General features: G+C 38.5%; 1 protein-coding gene across 2 annotated transcripts in view; it reads left to right on the top strand.

Annotated features, from left to right (window-relative positions):
• Window positions 1-19,619, top strand: part of CUBN (cubilin) — a 142,717-nt gene that overhangs the window by 79,002 nt on the left and 44,096 nt on the right. For both annotated transcript variants that reach the window (XM_088057402.1, XM_005518766.3), the window contains exons 33-46: window positions 1,258-1,374; window positions 3,643-3,756; window positions 5,366-5,494; window positions 5,782-5,914; window positions 8,861-9,066; window positions 9,986-10,167; window positions 11,738-11,927; window positions 12,584-12,781; window positions 13,114-13,260; window positions 14,130-14,320; window positions 14,610-14,793; window positions 16,077-16,251; window positions 17,295-17,473; window positions 19,223-19,432. In XM_088057402.1, coding sequence (XP_087913528.1) covers window positions 1,258-1,374; window positions 3,643-3,756; window positions 5,366-5,494; window positions 5,782-5,914; window positions 8,861-9,066; window positions 9,986-10,167; window positions 11,738-11,927; window positions 12,584-12,781; window positions 13,114-13,260; window positions 14,130-14,320; window positions 14,610-14,793; window positions 16,077-16,251; window positions 17,295-17,473; window positions 19,223-19,432 — 2,355 coding nt within the window. The remainder of the gene's footprint in view (window positions 1-1,257; window positions 1,375-3,642; window positions 3,757-5,365; window positions 5,495-5,781; window positions 5,915-8,860; window positions 9,067-9,985; window positions 10,168-11,737; window positions 11,928-12,583; window positions 12,782-13,113; window positions 13,261-14,129; window positions 14,321-14,609; window positions 14,794-16,076; window positions 16,252-17,294; window positions 17,474-19,222; window positions 19,433-19,619) is intronic.

Genomic DNA, 19,619 nt, shown 5'->3' with positions numbered 1-19,619 from the left:
CACCCTGCCAAACATCAACAATCCAATTTGTGGCAGACTAATTGGAATTTTACATGGTTTCCTTTTTAATGAAAAATGACACCAACTAGGCAGAATTTTTCATGAAGTTACATATTATTTGATATCTGGTGATTTGCTTTTACTTTTTCTCAATAATTTGGGAAACAATTTTCCCCTAAGATACAGACATTTAATTTTTGCAGAGAAAATCTGTTTCTCTCATTTTCCTTTCAGGATTCTTTTCACTATAAATTATTGTTTTTCCCAGAAATGTTTCTTTCATTGAAAATATTGTGAAAATTATAAAGAAAAGGAGGGTTTTGTATCAACAAAAATTTCAGAAACCCCAGTTACTGAGGTACTAGTTAGCTACCTAATTAGGCATTTCTGGCTAACAGCTGTGAGAGCCTAAACTGTTCAGCTTTCTCAGAACACATTTACTGGATTCAGTACTGCACAAACCATGTCTGGTGAGTGAGTGCTCCCTGCCTGGGATGTTAGAAATCCAGCTTCCCACTTCCTGAGAAAACTCAGTTCACTAAGTCCCATCTCTTGTTTGGTATTTTAGGCAGCACAGCACAATAAATGAACCCCACTCTTCAGTACTCATCTCCCCACCCTGCAGTTTAAAGCACGTGTATGTTAAACTCTGACCTGAGCAGTTTTTGAGCAGCCAGTGGGCTCAGAGATGAGGCATGGCAGCACTAAGCACTGTCAGCTGAAGTTCTGCAGTCAGTCAAGCTCTAATGTGTGTGCAACACCTCACACAATTGCAGTTTTGCTGACACAGCTCACAAGAGGATCCTGCCAATGCAATGTGGGGCCACCCTTGGCTGGAAGGTTGTGGACATGATCATGGTTATGATTTTTTTCTTCCTAGCTGCAAACACAGACAAATGACCAGAGAAATGGGTGTATTGCACTACCCTGAAACCAAGTTTTTTTGGCCCCAAGATATCTCTTCTGGGCTATGAAGAGAAGGAAACTATCAGGTTTGAAGTCACTCTGGCTTCTTACAGATGGTCAGCCAGATGCAGCATGGCATGTGGATTCCAGTCAAGGAAGTGCAGCCAGTGTTGGGAACTAATCCTTAAGTCTCTTCTTCTGATTAAATACTATGGTGAATTTTATTGTCATTTCATGCTGATGTACCATGTTACACTTTATGCATTCATTTTCACTACAGAATCTAAGCAAGGTGATGTGTATATATAAATATTTATATATGTATCTATATCTTTGTGTTTCATTCTAAAGCATGTGGAAGTTTCATAGAGTCAGATTCAGTTGGGGCAGCAATTTCCTCTCCTCTGTATCCTGCCAAATACCCAGACAATCAGAACTGCAGCTGGATTATTCAGGCTCAGGAACCATGTAAGTAAAAACATCTTTTATAGTTAGTTGGGATGACTAACATCCTCATCTTCTTTTCTGTAATAACAATGCAAAATTCCTCCTTTATTTCTTTAGGAAGTTCTGCATCCTGGTAGTTGGTGAGTGTGGCTCTCCCAATCTGTCACAAGTCAGATTTCACTGTAAAGAATTAGTGCATAGTGAGAAAAACAATTTACAGCTTTGTCATCTTAGCCAATTTACTGTGACCCAAGTGTTACAGTTATAAATGAGGTGTTGAATACTATGTGAAGCTGGATTCATTTGTGAGAAAATCTAAGGGTTTACATATAATTAAAGCACTCTAGTATTTAGCCGACCTTATTTTGGTTTGGAGTTTTCAAGCTGGAGTTATGTTACATGAAATCTATGCTGTTAACATTAAAATAATTAGATTGAATAATGAGAAAAGGTACATGGAAATTTCAATTTCAAACACAAACAAAAGTATATAAAATAAAGTGTTGTATTGTGCATAGATACACTCTCAACTATTCATAATTTTACTCAGATTTGTGATTAATTGTAAAACACCAAATATTTTCCATCAGATACTGCTACTACCTTTAATACCTTCTATTACCTTTACATTGTATAAGATTCCTAAAAACAATTTGTGTGTGTTAAATCCTATAATGCTATCCTGATATCCTAATTTTAGATTGCAACTATTCTACTTCAGTTGTACATATTATATTTAGACATTGTTGTTAAAATCCTAAAATGTTTAAATCATATTTATAAGTTTATTTTGCTAGTTTATAAAATGAATGTCAATTTACCAAGAAAATACCAAAATGTAAATCAGGAGATCAGCAATTATTTTTTTAGCATAGTTACTTATACAAATAGAGTGTCCCTGAAAAGGACATCATCTGAGCTGTTCATCACCTATACAACATTTATTTTTAGAAACAAACTTTCCCTGGATTCATATTGAAAACTCATACATGACTGCTGTCTCCTGAATTACATGAGTATGAGAGACCATAAAAATGCTGTATAAGAAGTAATGACTTCCTCCACTTACCAGCAGGACCACCCCATGCCTCATGTTACAGCTCCACGTGGCTTCATGACGCCGTCGCATGGCATTACATAAATAAATAGCATCCATACATTGCATTGCATACCCATGGCCAATGGATTTAGCCAATGGCAGGCCACAGCAGAGTTCCTGCTCTGCTTTTACTGGGAAGGCCAACAAGTCTCCTGCTCTGGCCACCCACTGTGTTTTTCCTTTTTGCTGTGTATCCTGAGGACCTGCATTGATAGCTGTAATTGATTGACCAGACGGGACACAAAGGAGTGAGGAACATGCGTATGCAGCTGAATGCCAGTCAGCGGCACCCCGCTGAATGCAGCCTGGGCTCCATGTCTGTCATTTCAGCTTATTCAAGCCAATTAAGTGGGCCCAGTGAGAAGCAAAATATCTGTGTCAAATTCAGCTTGGTCAGTGTGGGAGAAAACTTAGTTATCATCTAAATCATGAGAGTCTTTCTGACCCACTCAAACTGCATGGAACCCTAAGGCCAGTAGTAACTCCTGTCCCAGACTGGTGTCAAGGACAGCTTCTTCTTCTGCCAGCTATGACTTCACCTTTGTTTATATCAGACAAGCAAGAGTATTAGGAGAGTCAAAAATACCCTGAATCAGAAATCCTCTTTTTCATGATATAGCCTGCAGTCCAAGAGTGTGGAAAATCCAATTCTGTACAAGTATAGCTGAGGGTAGTTAATGATCCTTTGACCAGTCCAATTGATGAATATGGAATGTTGCAATATGATGAAAGACATGGCTCTTTCTAAGCCTGGAGCAGGGCACATTTGTCCAGATCTATGGTATAGATCACCAAGGGACAGCAGGTCATGAGTGTGTAGGAATAAGTTTTGTTTCTCAATGTTTGTAGATTTTCCATGCTTTATTTTTTAATGTTTTCAGTATATAATGAAGTTGTCCAGAAACAAGGAAACTTAGATCCATTTGAATATGCTAAATCCTGTTCTTCTAATATTGATTGAACTAGAAAGTACTGAAAGGTAGTGGAGAGATTTACCAGACCTTTGCACTAAAGGTTAAGGCACTTATATCAAATTCATTCAATATAAAATGAAAAAAAACTACTTCAGATTATATGCTTTATGGGGACTTATTGACTTCAGCAGAAAAAAAGAACATTTGTTTACATATAATTATTTCTCTGTGAAATTACAAACTTCTTCCTAAAGTTTTACTTTTTCCTGTTGCCAGTTAACCACATCACTCTTTCATTCACTGACTTTGATATTGAAAACAATGGACAAAACTGTACAACAGATTTTGTGGAGATTTTGGATGGGAATAACTATGAGGCTCCTCTTCAAGGTATTGTACCTTTCCCTTGTGTATTTCATATATATAGGACTACACCCAAGTTAAGCAGGAGAAAGTTTTCTGTTCATGGTCTCCTGCTTCATGGATATTTTTTCGTAACAGAATCTCCTTGGCCTCTCTGGCCAGAGGAAATTGAGAATGGAGAATAAGTCTTCAGTATGAATGGCAGAGTCCTCCCAGGCTCTGACTATCCTCCTACTAACCTGCAGTTTAGTGTTAACTCTGGCTGCCTTTTCCTTCCTCCTCAGCTGAACAATACTGGGAACCAAGGAATTCAGTTTAAACCTAATTTCCAGTTAACTGCACAAAAATATAACATAACTCACAAGCACAGCAAATAAGTGCAGTCCATACTAAACACAGGTAAGGGAGCTGCAGACTTCTGGGAGCAGAAAATGGTTTTTCATCAAGCCATGGAAAGCCTAATTTTTTAGCTCTTTCCTGCGTTTCCTACAGCTTTCTTCTGACTTGTCTGGATAGTGCCATCCCCTTCAAGTGCCACGAGCAGCCTGAAGCAGCAAAATTCAGAGCCCTGGCCACAGGGTAGTCCTAACTCTCCTTGTATCCCTAGGGCTCCCTCTAATTCCTTTCTGGAAAATTCAGAATGTCTCTGTCTTATTATGTTCTCCCTTGCTCTACTTATGTATATGTTCTATGTTGGCAGTGGGGTTGCAGTCAATTTAAATGGTTTGTAACTAGGAGCAGGACTCTTTTTATGTCTCCTATCCTTGGGTTTCACTTGCCAAAAGGACTTTTTAGTACTTAAAGGAGACATGTAAGAAAGATGGGGAAAAACATTTTAGAAAGGCATATTGAGATTGTCATGGTTTTAAGCTAATAGAAGGTAGATTTCAGCTAGATATAACAAAAAATCTTTTTACAGTGAGGGTCGTGAAGTACTGCAACAAGTTTTTCCTGAAGATTGGTAGATGGCCTGGAAACAGTCAAGGTCAGGCTGGATGAGGTTTTGAGCAACCAGAGCTAGTTGAAGATGTCCTGGCTCGTTGCAGGGTGGTTGGACTGGATGACTTTTAAAGGGTCCTTCCAACCCAAAGTATTCCATAATTCTATGATACTAGCTGCTATCTTTCTTTTTACTGCCAGATGCCTTTTTGACAGATCATGACTCATATTCCTAATCCCCGTGTTGCAATCCATCATTTCCAGATAAATGGTCTGTTATTTTTCAGAGTTTTTTTTGTTGTTTTGTTGGGTTTTTTTTCATCAGAAACCAATTGAGTGAAATGGAAACCGTTGTCAGATATATTTGATAGATTTTGTTGGGGTTTATTTCCAATTAGGCAATAATTCCTCATTTGTTTCATTTTCATTGAGGGAACTCAATGACAGAATAGGCAGGGACGAGGGTGTCTGGAGTGCAAGAGGTCCTTTTTCTGTTAAAAAAATTGCCACAAGAGTTGAATTTTGTGCAAATGCAATGGAGTATTTCTTTTTTATTTAGATTGAATTGACAACCGCAATTGTAAGCAGCAAACGTTATTCCTGCTTGTTGTCAGGCATTAACTCCAAATGTTAAATTACCAGTAGTAATTACATGCTGAACACTTGTTTTTTCCTTCTCTGGTCTGCTCTCTTTCAGGCCGTTACTGTGGCACTACTATGCCATATCCTATCACTTCTTTTGGTAATGCCTTGGTGGTGAATTTCGTCTCCAACAACAACATTACTGCCAGGGGCTTCCATGCCACCTATGCTGCATCGTCATCATGTAAGTTCATATGCAGGTGCTACCTGTCCTTATGCCTCTGACTTTTAAGAAAAAGAAGAGATCCTTTACCTCTTTTTCTCTCTGCCATTTGGTTTTTGAACCTCTGCTGTTGCCCTTCCTCTTTTTGGCCAAAATCTCAGCAAGTTCATCAACAAGCTAAAGAACAAAGAGTCAAGGAGAAATGCTTTCTTGATTAGCAAATGCTCTATCTCTATCAAGCTTGTTTTGTTTTGGTTTGGTTTTTATGCCATCCTCTCCAAACCTCTGCTGTCTCTTTCTTGTTGCAGCCTGCGGGGGTACTTTCCACATGGACAGAGGAGCTTTCAACAGCCCTGGTTATCCCAAGCCATATCCACCCAACAGCGAGTGTGTCTGGACAATCCTCAGCTCCCCTGGCAACCGGCTCCAGCTGTCCTTCATGTAAATGCATTGCCAGGGGTTATTATTCAGCCTTTAACAGACCTGAAGGAAGGATGCTCTGTGTTTATTAGGAAATGTAATTACTGAGTGATAAAGCTGAAACATATTTTTAGAGTAACTTGGAAAGAGAACACAGCAGGGGTTAGTGGCAGCTTGCAATCAGTGTTTCCCTGTCTTAGTCATTGCTTATATTAAGGCACATACAGAATTATATAAATAGGTGGTTTATTATTTGAGCAGCATGGGATGCTGAAGAAGCCAGCTCTTACTCACATATAAACAAGAGGAAATTCAGCATCACTCTACCTTTTTTTTTTTATGAAGGACATTCCTACAATGTAAAGATTCATTTTGTTGTTTATTTTATAGCTGATTAATATAAAGGGCCTAGATATTGCACACTTTGTAGGGTTATGTCCCTGGAGGGATCTTGATGCATTTATGAGGTGGGCCGAGGCAAACCTCATGAAATTCAACAAAGTCAAGTGCCAAGTCCTAAACCTGGGTTAGGGCAATCCCAGATATGCCCACAGGTTGGGCAGAGAAGTGATTGAGAACAGCTCTATAGAGGACTTGGGGGTAATGATTGAAAAACTCAACATGAGCCAGCAGTGTGCACTCACAGCCCAGTAAGCCAAAGGAATCCTGGGCTGCATCCAAAGGAGTGTGGCCAGCAGGTTGAGGGAGGATTCTGCTCCTCTCTTTTGCTCCCCTGAGATCCCACTTGGAACGCTGCATATGGTTGTGTTGCCCCCAATGTAAGAAAGACATGGAACCCACGAAGCTGAAAAGAGGACTGGAGCACCTCCCTTGTGAAGATGGGATGAGAAAGTTTGGGCTATTCAGGCTAGAGAAGAGAAGGCTGTGTGGAGACTTCTTAGCTACTTTCCAGTATCTCAAGAGGGCTTACAGGGAGATGGAGAGGGACCCTAAATCAGGAACTGTAGAGACAGGACAAGGGACAATAGCTTCAAACTGAAAATGGACAGGTTTGGATTAGATGTTAGAAAGAAATTCTTTACTCTGAGAGTGATGAGGCACTGGAACAGGTTTCCTAGAGAACTTGTGTATGCCCCAAACCTGGCAGTGTTCAAGGCCAGATTGGATGGGGCTCTGGGAAATCTGTCTAGTGGAAGGTGTCCCTGTCCATGGCAGGGAGTTTGGAACTACCTGATCTTTAAGGTCCCTTCCAAATCAAAACGTTCTATGAATCTAGTCTGAGATTCTAAAATTGATGTTAAACTCTTTAAAATTTCTCCATTTAAAGCAGAGGAGCTACAACAGGAATCAGAAGAGTATGTGATAGAATTTTGTTTTCCCTTCAGTAAACTAACTTTTCTTTGAACACTTCTGACAGGAAAGTCATGTATGTGGAGAATAATGTGGGTCCTTTACCAGGGCTGTTAGGTCGTTCTTTACCCATGAGGTAGATTTCTGAGCCTCCCCGTTTCCAGGCATCAAACCGTGGCTGCTGCCAAGAAAGAGAGCACTGACCTTTAGCAAAGCTTACCAAAAGTGAGCAGGAAAAGAAAACTAACTCTGAAACCTGCATTTGCAGTTAATCAGAACAAAAGCAAATTTTTCTGGTAACAAACTCACTGCATAAGGCACAACTTGTTAGGCATGTACTGATTCACTAATGCAATAAAAACGACATTCTATTCCTCCACTGCTCACTGAAGCAGAGAAAAAGCACTACAGCCTGAAAACATTTTCCAATATGTTTTCCAAAAGCCTGAAAACACTTTTCAAAATGCTACAAAATAAGCAGTAACCTTTAAGAAACAACCAAAAATTCTAGTGTGAAGCAGAAACTTTCAGTGGAACATATATTCACTTATATAAAGTGACACTGAGTAGATGTTAATTCTTTTTCTTCAGTTACACATAGCTGAAAGGTAAGCTGAAAATACTGGAAGGCATGGAGTAATTGTGTTAGAAAGCACTATTTGTTTTATTTAATTTAATGTTAGGGGGTTATAAAGTTTTGTTGGCATGAGGCATTAATTTTCTTCAGCTCAGTCTGAACTGAAATGTCTATCTTGCAATGTGAGGGTTAGATTTAAATTGTTCTGAAATGTATCCAGATGAGTGGTTGGAACCATTTCACAGCATGGTATGCTGAGCACATATGGCTATATTCAAATCTAAAATGGAGAAGTTGTTACCAGAATATAAGAAAGCACAAATATTTAAGACATTGATTATTAGAGGTGCTCTCTGGGATCTTTGCTGTATATTAATAACCTGCTTCTGAAAACCATGTTGGCTTGTATAAAAGCATTTCACTTAGAATACCAAATGATTTTTAGAATATATTTAGCATTCAGCTTGGTGCAATAATTAAGAATTTATAGTTTGATTACTATATCTCATTCCTTTTTTATGGTAAAAAATAGTCTAGAAGAGCTGATAACAATCCTTGTTATTATTTTGCACATGCAGATAGCTAAGTCACAGAGGCTAGAGAAACAGCACTATTTTATAATTCTGGAGAAATTACTAAGGGATTTCTGACCTCTGAGGTTTTAACTACAACTAAATCAGCAATTGTTTTCTCACCACAGAGTGTGCTGAAATAATACACGTATGAAGGGGCTAAAATATTCTCTGCACCCAACACTCATTGGATTTACATTAAAAATCCAGATTATATCTCAGGGCTTTCTGAGTTTCATGGTTGTTCTTGGAGAACCAAGAAATTTTAAAAGAGTTTGAGAACTCTTTGAAATGTGTAACTACACACTGAAGCTCTGTTATAAAGTAAGGGGCTGGAAAATGCACTGTATTGATGGCCTTGGTGGGTGCTGAGGGTTTTGTTGCTGCCCTTTTCTTAACTCTTACAGTAGGATACCATCTATGTGGGATTAATGGCCTGGCAGGCCACACTCTGAGGTATGTACCAGTCACATGCATGCTAATGCTCTTCTACTGCTATTGGAACAGAGCATTACAGGTGGAGAATAGTAATGGCTGCACCAAAGATTACCTGGAGATTCGTGAAGGGAGTGATACAGGCCGTCTGGCAGGACGATTCTGTGGCAACTCCTTGCCTTCAAATTATACCTCCACTGTTGGACATATCCTGTGGGTCAAATTTGTCTCAGACAGTTCAGGCACGGATGTTGGCTTCAGGGCCACCTTCTCTCACTGTAAGTATGTGTAATTTGATTGAGCTATTGCTCTTTGATAGTACATATGAAATTATTCTAAGTGATTGTTTGGCCCTCTAAAGTCTATTAGAAAATATTTGCTGATGTCAAAAAGTCTGTAAATCATTTAAAAAATATTTTGTAAAATATCTGCTGAATGTAAAGGGATGCTGTTAAAAATGACAGAACAGAATTCATGTGCATGTAAGTGTATCATATTTATTAGGCAAATTATTAGGTAAATTAAGAAAAAAGTATTTCTTTCCCAGCTTTCCATTTTGCTTTTTGAGCATGACAGTGTCCATTTTCTGGTTTGATCTAGATGCCATCAACCAGGAAATGGAATTAGAAAAAAAGGAAATTATGCCAGTTTATAGATCCAAAATTTCAAAGGGCCACTGCCAACATCAGTCTGACTTGCTGTATGAACAGACTGCTGAAGCTAAACCACAGCCATTTTGATTATGCAAGCTAAACTTCTAATAATTTTCCTTCTTTTGAGATTTAACTCCTTTTCAAAATTAATTATCAATAGTTCAGGCAGGCCTCAATGGAGTCAGAACCATTTTTCACCAGAACACACACAGGCATTTAAAAAAAAAAAAAAAATCCTTAATGCTTTTGGGTAGAAATGAACATAAAGTAGTCAGAGACAGGGAAGAGTGTAGATGTGCTGTCTTCCTGCTTCTCCTTCAGGTAGACACACATGGCTCAAATGGATAATTTCCTTCAGAAAGGGGAACACTGCATCTCTCAAAGCAAGAAAATAATTTAATGTGCATCTTAGAACTGTCTGAGACATGTCTTACAGACTTACAGCACTGTCTAGTCCTGAGTAAATTAAGTCAGATGGGCCCCCCAGTGTTTCTTTTACTGTATGTGAATTAGAGGCATTAGTTCTCTCTTTCTTATTTTTCAGTGTATGGAAATGACATTGTGGGAGACAGAGGACAAATAGCTTCCCCACAGTGGCCCAGAAGTTATCCTCACAATTCCAATTACCAGTGGCGGATAAGAGTTAATGCTTCACAAGTTATCCATGGCCGTATCCTGCAGATGGATATCGAAAATCATCACAGCTGCCAGTATGACAAACTAAAGGTGATTTCATTCTGAGAAGTTATTTTATTTCAACCAACTTTAGTAAAATGGATGAATAGAGAAACATACAAGATGAATGAGAAACATTTCTGAGGATCTGGTGTGTCTTATTGTTTTTGCTGTATTGTCCTTTCAATAATTATTATTTATAGGGAGAGTTACATACTCTTTGGCTCCCTAACAGATATTTCTAATCTGTAAATTTGAAATTTACTAAAAGTAAGTCCACAAAGGTACAATCCTGAATATTACTATTCAAGAATTTCAGGTCAGATACCAGACTGGAATTTGCTCCATTCTGGTTAAGGACAACAGTGATAGTAACATCTCAATGCTTCTAAAAATAAAGTTATTTTAAAATCCTACAAGGAACAATTCTTTACTTGCACCTTCTTTGCTCTCTACATCAGTAATTTAGCTGCTGATGGTAGAAAGGTGCCTCTTTTAGTTTGATTGGTTTTTTGTACGCCCCTGTAATACAGTCTAGCCAGGTTAAGAAATAGAATAATGGAGTAGTTTAGAGCTGGAAAGGGCCTTTTACAGATCCTCTAATCCAACTTGCCAGCAATATGCAGGGGCTTCTTCAGTACAGCACTCATGGTGCTAAGCAAAATGAACTACAGAGAACACAACTTCTTTTTGAACTTAGCTGATATAACACTTAAATAAGGTAAATCTCTCCTTGCTTTCTTTTTTTTAAGCAGTTAATTATCCTTTTTTTATATTTGAAATGTATAAAAATAAATACTTTCAGTTCATTATTAATTTATTGATATTCAAATGTAATGTTGGTTCAAAAATGAAATAAAATCTTATATTTCATCTCATGTCATATATTAACAGCATTTTTTTCTCCTAACACAGCCTGCCTTTCTTTGTCCCTCTAAAAGCAAAATGAGTTTCTTAAATCAGTTAGGTGTTTAGTGAGTGCAAATCAGCCTGACTCAAGGATCAGATCATTAATGTAATGTTAATGTTTATTTAATAATTCCTAGCTTTGTCTACTGGACAATATTACTGAGTAGTAGATGAGAAGAACAAAATAAGCTTGAAAGGTAGCAAAGGAGAAACATCTTGTAACCAGACAAGATTTTGGGTTATAAATACATACAATGAAAAAAATATTTCTGCATATTTATCTGATAGAACTCAAAATGCATACTTTCCTCAGTAGGGGTAAAAAAGATAAAGGAAAAAAAGAAAAGGAATTCCTTTTCTTTTCCCTGGATATCATGGGGTTATTTTTACCATCAAGGATAAAAATTGAACCTATGGACTTTTTTTAAAGTGGGATGTCGTTCCACATCTCGAAAGAGAAGCCCTGTGATGGGGAATGAGGTGAATTTGATTCCATTCAGATCTTTCTTCTGTGAAAGCTTCACTTTTAACAGTGTATAATGGAAAGGAAGATTTTATTCCCATTTTATAAGAGAGGTTTCTTGCTAACTTGGATTTATTGAAAGATCCTTCACTCATTTAAAGAGGATAATTTTCTCCTTGGAAATTTGCTGAGTATGGGGAAGATGAAAATCTGACTCAGTGAGGAACAGCACTGTTCTTCTCTCTGCAGGTGTATGATGGGCCCACAGTTCATTCTCGTCCTATTGCAACATACTGTGGTGCAGATCCCTCTTCTTTTGCATCCTCTGGCAGTTCAATGACAATCCAGTTCCAGTCAGATTCGTCTGTGGCTGGAAAAGGCTTTCTTTTGGAGTGGTATGCAGTGGACACTTCTGCAGTCACACAGACCATTGCTAGAGGTGGGTTTTCAGTGAGTTGCACAGTTACAAGTAGTGCAGCCGGTGATACACTCAACTTTACTTAAAGAATTCCAAACCAACTTCACCACTAGAGAAAGCCCAAGTTATTACTGAGGGAAAGCTTTCAGTGACATTTCAATGAAGCATTTTACGATCTTTTCAAAACAATTTCTAGAGACTCTTAAATATACTAATTTACAGTGTTCTAAAAATAAGCATGTTTTTACAGGATCATTTTTCTTTACACAGGTATTTAATTAAATCTAAACATTTGTTATGCTTGCATGGAAAATTATCGCTCTTGAAAAAACATTCTAAAACTTTTGCCACTGTGATATGAAGCGAGCACAATAACGTATGTTAAACTGTGGTAGATGCTCTTAGGTATTTTGTTAGATATTCCTCAAGATAAAAAAGGTCACATCATTGCTGCAGCAGGTGGCACAGGAACATCCTTATGGGTGAGGATTTTCAAGTTTTATACTTCCAATCCCAACTGAAGTTGAAGAATTCCTGCATTACTGTAACTGCACACATCATCACTGTGCCCTCATTGTGCCTCATTATAGGACTGTCATCTTATATTACATGAGGGGTGTACTCGGTTTAAAAAAAGGATGCTTTCTTTTTTTTTTTGGTCTTCTTGTCCATGACAGGCGCATGTGGAGGGGCTGTAACAACTGAAGAAACACCTTCATTCCTCTTCTCACCGAGGTGGCCAATGAATTACAGAAATCTTGAGGACTGTATGTGGCTTATCAGAGCTCCTGGATCCACTGTGGAATTCAATATCCTGGCACTAGACATAGAATCTCACGGCTCATGCAACTATGACAAACTTATTATCAAAGATGGTGAGAAGCCAATCTTGCCCTACCCTGACAGGATGCAGTGCAGACCCAAGGTCTAAATACATCAAATTCTCATCTCCACAGAGTTTAAGCAATATTGATAACAATGGGAACATGCCCTGAAATAGTACTCTTCCTCTGTTCTGAGACATTCTGCTAGTTAAAATAAAATTAGCTAAGTCTAGCAAAATATTTGGTGATCTATAAAAATATTTCTAAATCTGTAAGAGATTAAAGGTCTTGAAACACACCTTCCTGAAAGTGTGAACCACAGCAACAAACAGGCAGATGTGGACTGATTCAGTTTTAACAGTAACATGTTCTTTTCATCTCAGGCGACAATAGTCTTTCCCCAGTACTGGCTACTCTGTGTGGACAAGAACCTCCTGGGCCAATAAGATCAACTGGAGATGCAATGTTTATCCACTTTATGTCGGATGCAAGTGTCACTGGAGCTGGGTTTAATGCCTCTTATCACAAAAGTAAGACTCATTTCTCTTCTCCCCCAGATAAATGTCTGCCTTGCTGCTAACAATGGAGTAAGAGCCATTACAGTGTCTGGCATTTTAAGAGCTGTCTACAATTTAATTAAGCACACACACATCTAATTTTTCACCTCTCATGAATATGTGTTAATAAATGTCTGATTCTACAAAGGTAAAATTGGCTATTTTCCCAGCAATATAATTCAACAAAGCGTGATTCAACTCGATCAGTCACTTCTCAGAAGGAAGAAAAGCATATGCCTAAGTTTAAAACAGCTCAGCTGAAGGGTGAAAGAATGCTCAACTAAGAGAAGGAAATAAATGACTCAAAGCAGAAAGAGACAAATGCAGAAAGCTGTATAAATTCTAGAAGGAATGTCAGCAATTTCCAGCAACAATCCTCCCACATGAGCTCAGGAATGATGACAGATTCCTGTATGGGCTGAGGCACCAAGAAAGTGTTAGGGCAGCAGTGGCAAGCAGGGAAAAATTTTCTGACTGGCAGCTGGAGTAGATGGCAATGTTTTGGTCCATGGTTAGAAGCAATGTCCTCAGACAGGGTAATGATAAGACCATGGAAGGCCCTTGACATTGCTGCCTGCTTATTCATCTGTTAAGACTGAAAACAGTCTCATGGTCAGCAATTTTGGTGTGTGTCATCTTTAAATCTGTAAACTTGCATTTTGGGAGATCATTCCTCATGTGCATTGCTGTATGTCACTCAGCTCCTCATACACTAACTTCAGCATTTATTTTAACCCATCATATCTTTTAGGAGACCTAGTTTTTCTCTAAATGAATAGGTGAATATTTGATGTTCTGGGGTTTTTCTCTTTGCTTCAACTTTTATTTTTTTTTTTTTTCAGGTTGTGGAGGTTATTTGCACACAAGCAGCGGTGTGATAACATCCCCCAACTACCCTCAAAAGTATTCTCCTAATCTAAATTGTTCCTGGCATGTAGTGGTAAACACTGGATTTATCATTGCTGTTCATTTTGAACAGCCTTTCCAGATTATGAGCGAGGATACTTCCTGCATCCTTGGAGATTACGTAGAGGTGAGATTATTGGCTGAGTCACCAAATCCTCAAAGCTATTAAAGCTACTGAATCTAACAGATTTCAGGGTCAGTAAAGCAGCTCAAGATGTCATGGGGTGCAAACACCTAAGAGAAATATCAAAGATTATATTTCTCTCTATTTCACTCTCTCTCTCTTTTATTTGTGTGCATTAATTAATCACTAGTTTATTAATTTCCCCTGTGGCTGGAAGCATTAAGATGGTGTGTGCACAAAGATTACATTCAAGACCTGTTTGCTTGAGTAACATTAGCAATTTCTGTTTTAGCTGAGGAATGGGTTAGATAATGCTGCCCCACCTCTGGTGTCTGCAAGAGGGAATGGACGGTTTTGTGGAAGCAGCCCCATCTCTACCATGTACACCACCGACAATCAGCTGTTTGTCCACTTCACTTCTGACAGCAGGAATGAGGGTCAAGGATTCAAACTGAAATATGAGGCCAAGAGTCTAGGTAAGTCTAGGTAACAAACTTAAATTCTGCAACTTATACATATGTAACTTGGAGTTTGTCCTCTAAAAGGATATTTTTTGTTCTAAGTTCCAGCCCTGATAGAATCAGATGTCTGAAAAATGTCTTGCAGTGCATGACTTCTGATCTGACACTCAGATTTCTCTTTTTTAAAGAGTGTCAGGCTCGGGTCACTCAAAATATTAAAAATAGATTGAAAAAAAAAGTGACCCTTTAATAAGGAAGTAGCATCTACAGTTAGGATGATATGTTAAAAATTCATACAGGAAAGGAAAAAACTCCTGGAAACAAGACCTTTATTTTGAACATTTAGTACCCAGTGCAAGTGCTAAGTGAAGTTAGGAACTTTTCAGGGTAGTGTGTCTAAAAAGGTGTCAACATTTCTCACAAGTTTTACTCCCAGCTGAGAAAATAACATTAATTGCCAAACCTAACTTCTTTGAAAGAATGAACAAAACGGAGACTCACATCCCAGGAGGAAATCACGAACTTGGCATTTGCAGTTATCCCACTGTGATCATAACAGACGCCACTTGGCACACCTGGAGACCTGTTAAACACCATATCTAAGCAACTAAGGCAACCTGTCAATCAGCTAAAATCTTTAAGTGCTTTATTGCTGCCTATTTTCCCTGCTGCCCCAAAGAATTAGCATTACTTCAGAGAATTCATGAGGGGAATAGGTGAAGCTGTACAATAGCATTTCTATCCCTTCAATTTATGGAACTTGAGTAAAGCCCTGGGTTAAACCAGTATTGCTAGAATATAGAGGGGGTTTGGGACAGAAAGGTTCTGGTCAAAATAAACATATTTTTGTCAGGTAAAGGACCTGAACAAACCTTCATGTTTGCTCTGAGCAGCATTCCTTACACATTCATTATCTCAGACATTTCAGTTCTTGGAAAGTAGAAGCTGGGAATGATTGACAGAAATATTGATAGATCTGACTTGTGGTCTTCTTAGCTGTTGGGAATTTGCATAGGAACAAGGCAAGAAACATGTTTTCTGCTTGTTTTATGAGCAATCCGAGGGAGAAGTAATAGCAGTTTCAAATGAGGAGAATTAGGTAAGCAGGAGCACAGGAATATAGGATTCTACTGCATTAAAATGTTTTCCCACAGCAAGCAATAGAATGCATTTGTTTTTTGATGTGCATATATGACATCAAAAGGAAACTGTGTTGGAATATAGTGATAAGTCATATTTTTGATGCCTCACCCATTTCCTTTTCACGTTGTTTTTTATTGATGATTTTTCTTTCCCAGCCTGCGGAGGCAACATTTATATCAATGATTTCAACCCCAATGGATACACATCTTCCCCCAACTATCCGAGCAATTACCCTCCACATGCTGACTGTGTCTGGACCATAACTGCTCCCAATGGACATGCAGTAAAGCTGCAATTTGAAGATCAGTTTTACATTGAACCTTCACCAAAGTACACATCCACATTATTTTGCCTATTTTTCTTCAGAAACTCCATTCTGATTTGTCTTTCTCTGTTACTTTCTCTAATTCCTCCCAGAGAACAAACACTTCTATTTTTAAAATCAAATGGGGTTAAATTTTTGAGAGATCACTGAAGCTATCTGGTCATTGGTTTACATACCTAGGACATTGCAATGCATAAGTATGACAGAAAAAGTGAAAACATGCATGATAGAAAGGTGCTTTCTGTAAAATCTGTGCCCTGTAGTCCTTTAATATTCTGATTTTCAGTAATTTGGACACTTGGGTGCTTTTAAAGCCAATGGATTGCCACCATGACACTTTGCCTCCCTCCTCCATTGCTTGGTGGCTGGTTTGTAGTGGGTCTACACATTTTGCCTCCCTTCCTGAAGCATAAAACAAGGCTATTTTCCAGCTGATGTAGCTTCATTAATAGGAGCTGGACCACTGTAAGGGAAAGGTGAGCCTTGAAACATGAAACCACGTCCAGGAAAAATAGTGAAGGATGGAGAATGCCAAAGGTGTCCTTTCTAGCTTCCAGGACGCTGCACCATTCTGAAGGCAAAGCTTACAGTTAAGATATTTTGAGTCTTTGTATGCCCACCGAATTATACCCCAGAACTGAATTTTTATTCCCTTAATCTGTCTTCTTGTCCCTTAATTCAACACTTCTCAGTGAGAATTAATAGGGAATATCTGCTGAATTTGAATCCTGACAAAAAAATGTATTTAAGATGATCACAGCTAGTTTGCCAGTGCTGTTCATATCCCTACCCAAAATTTGCTCCTGTCAGATCTGATCTGATCTGATCATAGAGTGAGTTTTAGATGAATCTTTCTCAATGTTTCTAGCACTCCTTTTGATTCAATTGTTTCATAAGTGCAATGGATTATGATCTTGTTGATTCTGTTCTGGTCACACCGCATGGAAACGAATCAAATTCACTGCAGCTTCATGTCTTTGTGCACGTACTGGGATGATTTTGAACCACTACTGCCATACATTGAAAAGAAAATTGTCTCCTCTTCCAGCTGCACTTCCAGTTACCTAGAGCTGCGCAGCGGGGCTGACTCCAGTGCCCCCCTCATCACCAGGCTGTGTGGAGGTTTGATGCCAAGCTCACAGAGATCCTCAGGAGCTGTCATGTACCTGAGGTTCAGGTCTGACAGCAGTGCCACACACGTGGGATTCAATGCTAAATACTCCATTGGTAATGCTTTCATTTATCTCTTTCTGTGATTTTAGAGAAGATTTTGGTCTCAAGTTAGACTTCTGTAACAGGGCTGAAATCAAACCTGTGGGGTGGGCTGACAGGAACATGTCTCTTTCAGTTAGTGTTAGAGCTAAGGCTTCAGAATATCAGCATGTTCTGCACCTAGCAAGAGCTGAAGATTAGGAAAATATTAATAGGAAAGAGATAGTAGACCAGCGGCAGCAGAAACAATGACTGCATAACCTCTTGTCAAAGCCAGTTGTCAAAGGAGCAGTAGAAGAAAGGTCAGTGTGGATAAAGTCATGTAACATGGTTTAATTTTCAGCATGCAAACTTAGTGTCACTTTCATGAGCAGGGTTCTGAAGGGGAATGTGGAGATCAGCTGAGAATTGGCAGTAGAAGAACAAATTGTGAGCTTCTCTATGTAAATGTAAATCAATCTATAATAAAGCTGCTAGACAAACAGGGGCAGCATAATAATGGGCTGGAAAATGAATGAGCTATGAGAACCATTATTTGTCATCTGGGAAAGAAATACTTTAGTTACGTGTTCTCAAGCTGCAAAAACAGGGTTAGAAAGCACTAGAAAAAATTAAAATTCAAGAAAAATTAGTCCTTGATCAGATTCAGAACAATGCTTCTTTTAAGGGTTTGATAATGTTAATAATCTTCAAAGAATAGCAGCCATTATGTTAGCATCACTTATACAGGAAAGTCTAGGACTGTTAATTTCTCAAAGGCAAAGTAGTGAACTATATTGTTTATACAGAATTTTGCTCATTGCATTAGATCTGAAACACCAGCCAAAATAGAGTACTATCGTATTTCTGAATGTGAAAACTGAAGAAACTTGCATATATACATATATATATATACATACATTTGTTAGTATATGAAGCCAGAATTTACATTGCACTAATGACTCACAGAACTGACAGTATGAACACATATGTTACTGCCATGGAGAGATTGTAATTAACAGGCACAGAATCCACTACAAAAAAAAAAAAATCCAATAAATTCCACCTGGGAATATTGTTTCATAGAATTATATAATATCCTGATTTGGAAAGGAACCACAAGGATAATCAAGGTCCAGCTCCTGGACCTACATATGACCTTCCCAAGAATCACACCGTATGCCTGTAAACACATGTTTGATGTATGTCTTACTCCTACAAACTTATGCTTGCAGGTACTGCAGAGAAATGAGTGTCCAGAGAGAGATTATTAAAAATAGCTGTTTTACACACTGTGCAGTGCTTGTTCACTAAGGCATCACAAGGAGTGAATGGGAAGGGATGAAAGGAAAAAGGAGTCTGAACTGTTGACCCAAACCAGAAGTCAACTTTTGTCTGTCATAAAAAATTGAGATCCACACTTAGCAAGTTTCATTTCTTTTCAATATACCTGTTATATCTTTGCAAGGTTTTCTGGTAAATATGGACATAGAGATTAGATTGAAAACTGTGAGTTTATTCAAATTATAAGAGATATGAAAGAGAGGAAGGGATGTTTGCAATGGCAGGGTGTGTGTGGTTGTGGGGGATGTGAAAAAATCCAAACCAAACAAAAACTGATTGAATTAGATTGAAAACATGGAAGACTTTTAATTGGAAGGCAATTCCTCTTTTATTACCACAGTTAGAGAACAAGTCAGTTGTACCTTACCTTTAAGTCTTGTTTAGGATAAAAATCATCTCTCAGGTTCTTTAGTCAACCAAATAATATTCTTCCTTTTGCAGCTCCGTGTGGTGGGACAGTGATAGGACAAACCGGTATCATCGAAAGCACTGGGTACCCTGACCTCCATTATCAAGACAACCTGCTGTGTGAATGGTTTCTGCAGGGTCCCAGGGGCCACTATCTTACCATCAGACTAGAAGACCTAGATATTCAAAATTCTTCCGACTGCGCAAATGACTTTGTGGAGATCCGAGAATACAACGCTTCTGGTCTGAGAATTATTTCAGCATTTGTCTTCCCCTCCCTCATAGTACTATGAAACCTCACCAGAGGTTCCTGAGAGCATTTCCCTTTGGGTACAAAGTGAGCCTTTCCAATGTGCAGTATTTGCTTGTGTTTGTCTTGCTTGCTGATGCAAAGTAAGGCAAACGAAACCCTTCTGTTTGCCAGCAATAA

The sequence above is a fragment of the Pseudopodoces humilis genome, chromosome 1 (assembly GCF_049639895.1).
Source record: "Pseudopodoces humilis isolate 2021_Gansu_Grassland_sample_001 chromosome 1, ASM4963989v1, whole genome shotgun sequence".
Taxonomy (NCBI): domain Eukaryota; kingdom Metazoa; phylum Chordata; class Aves; order Passeriformes; family Paridae; genus Pseudopodoces; species Pseudopodoces humilis.
This window is presented reverse-complemented; position numbering and strand designations above follow the sequence as displayed.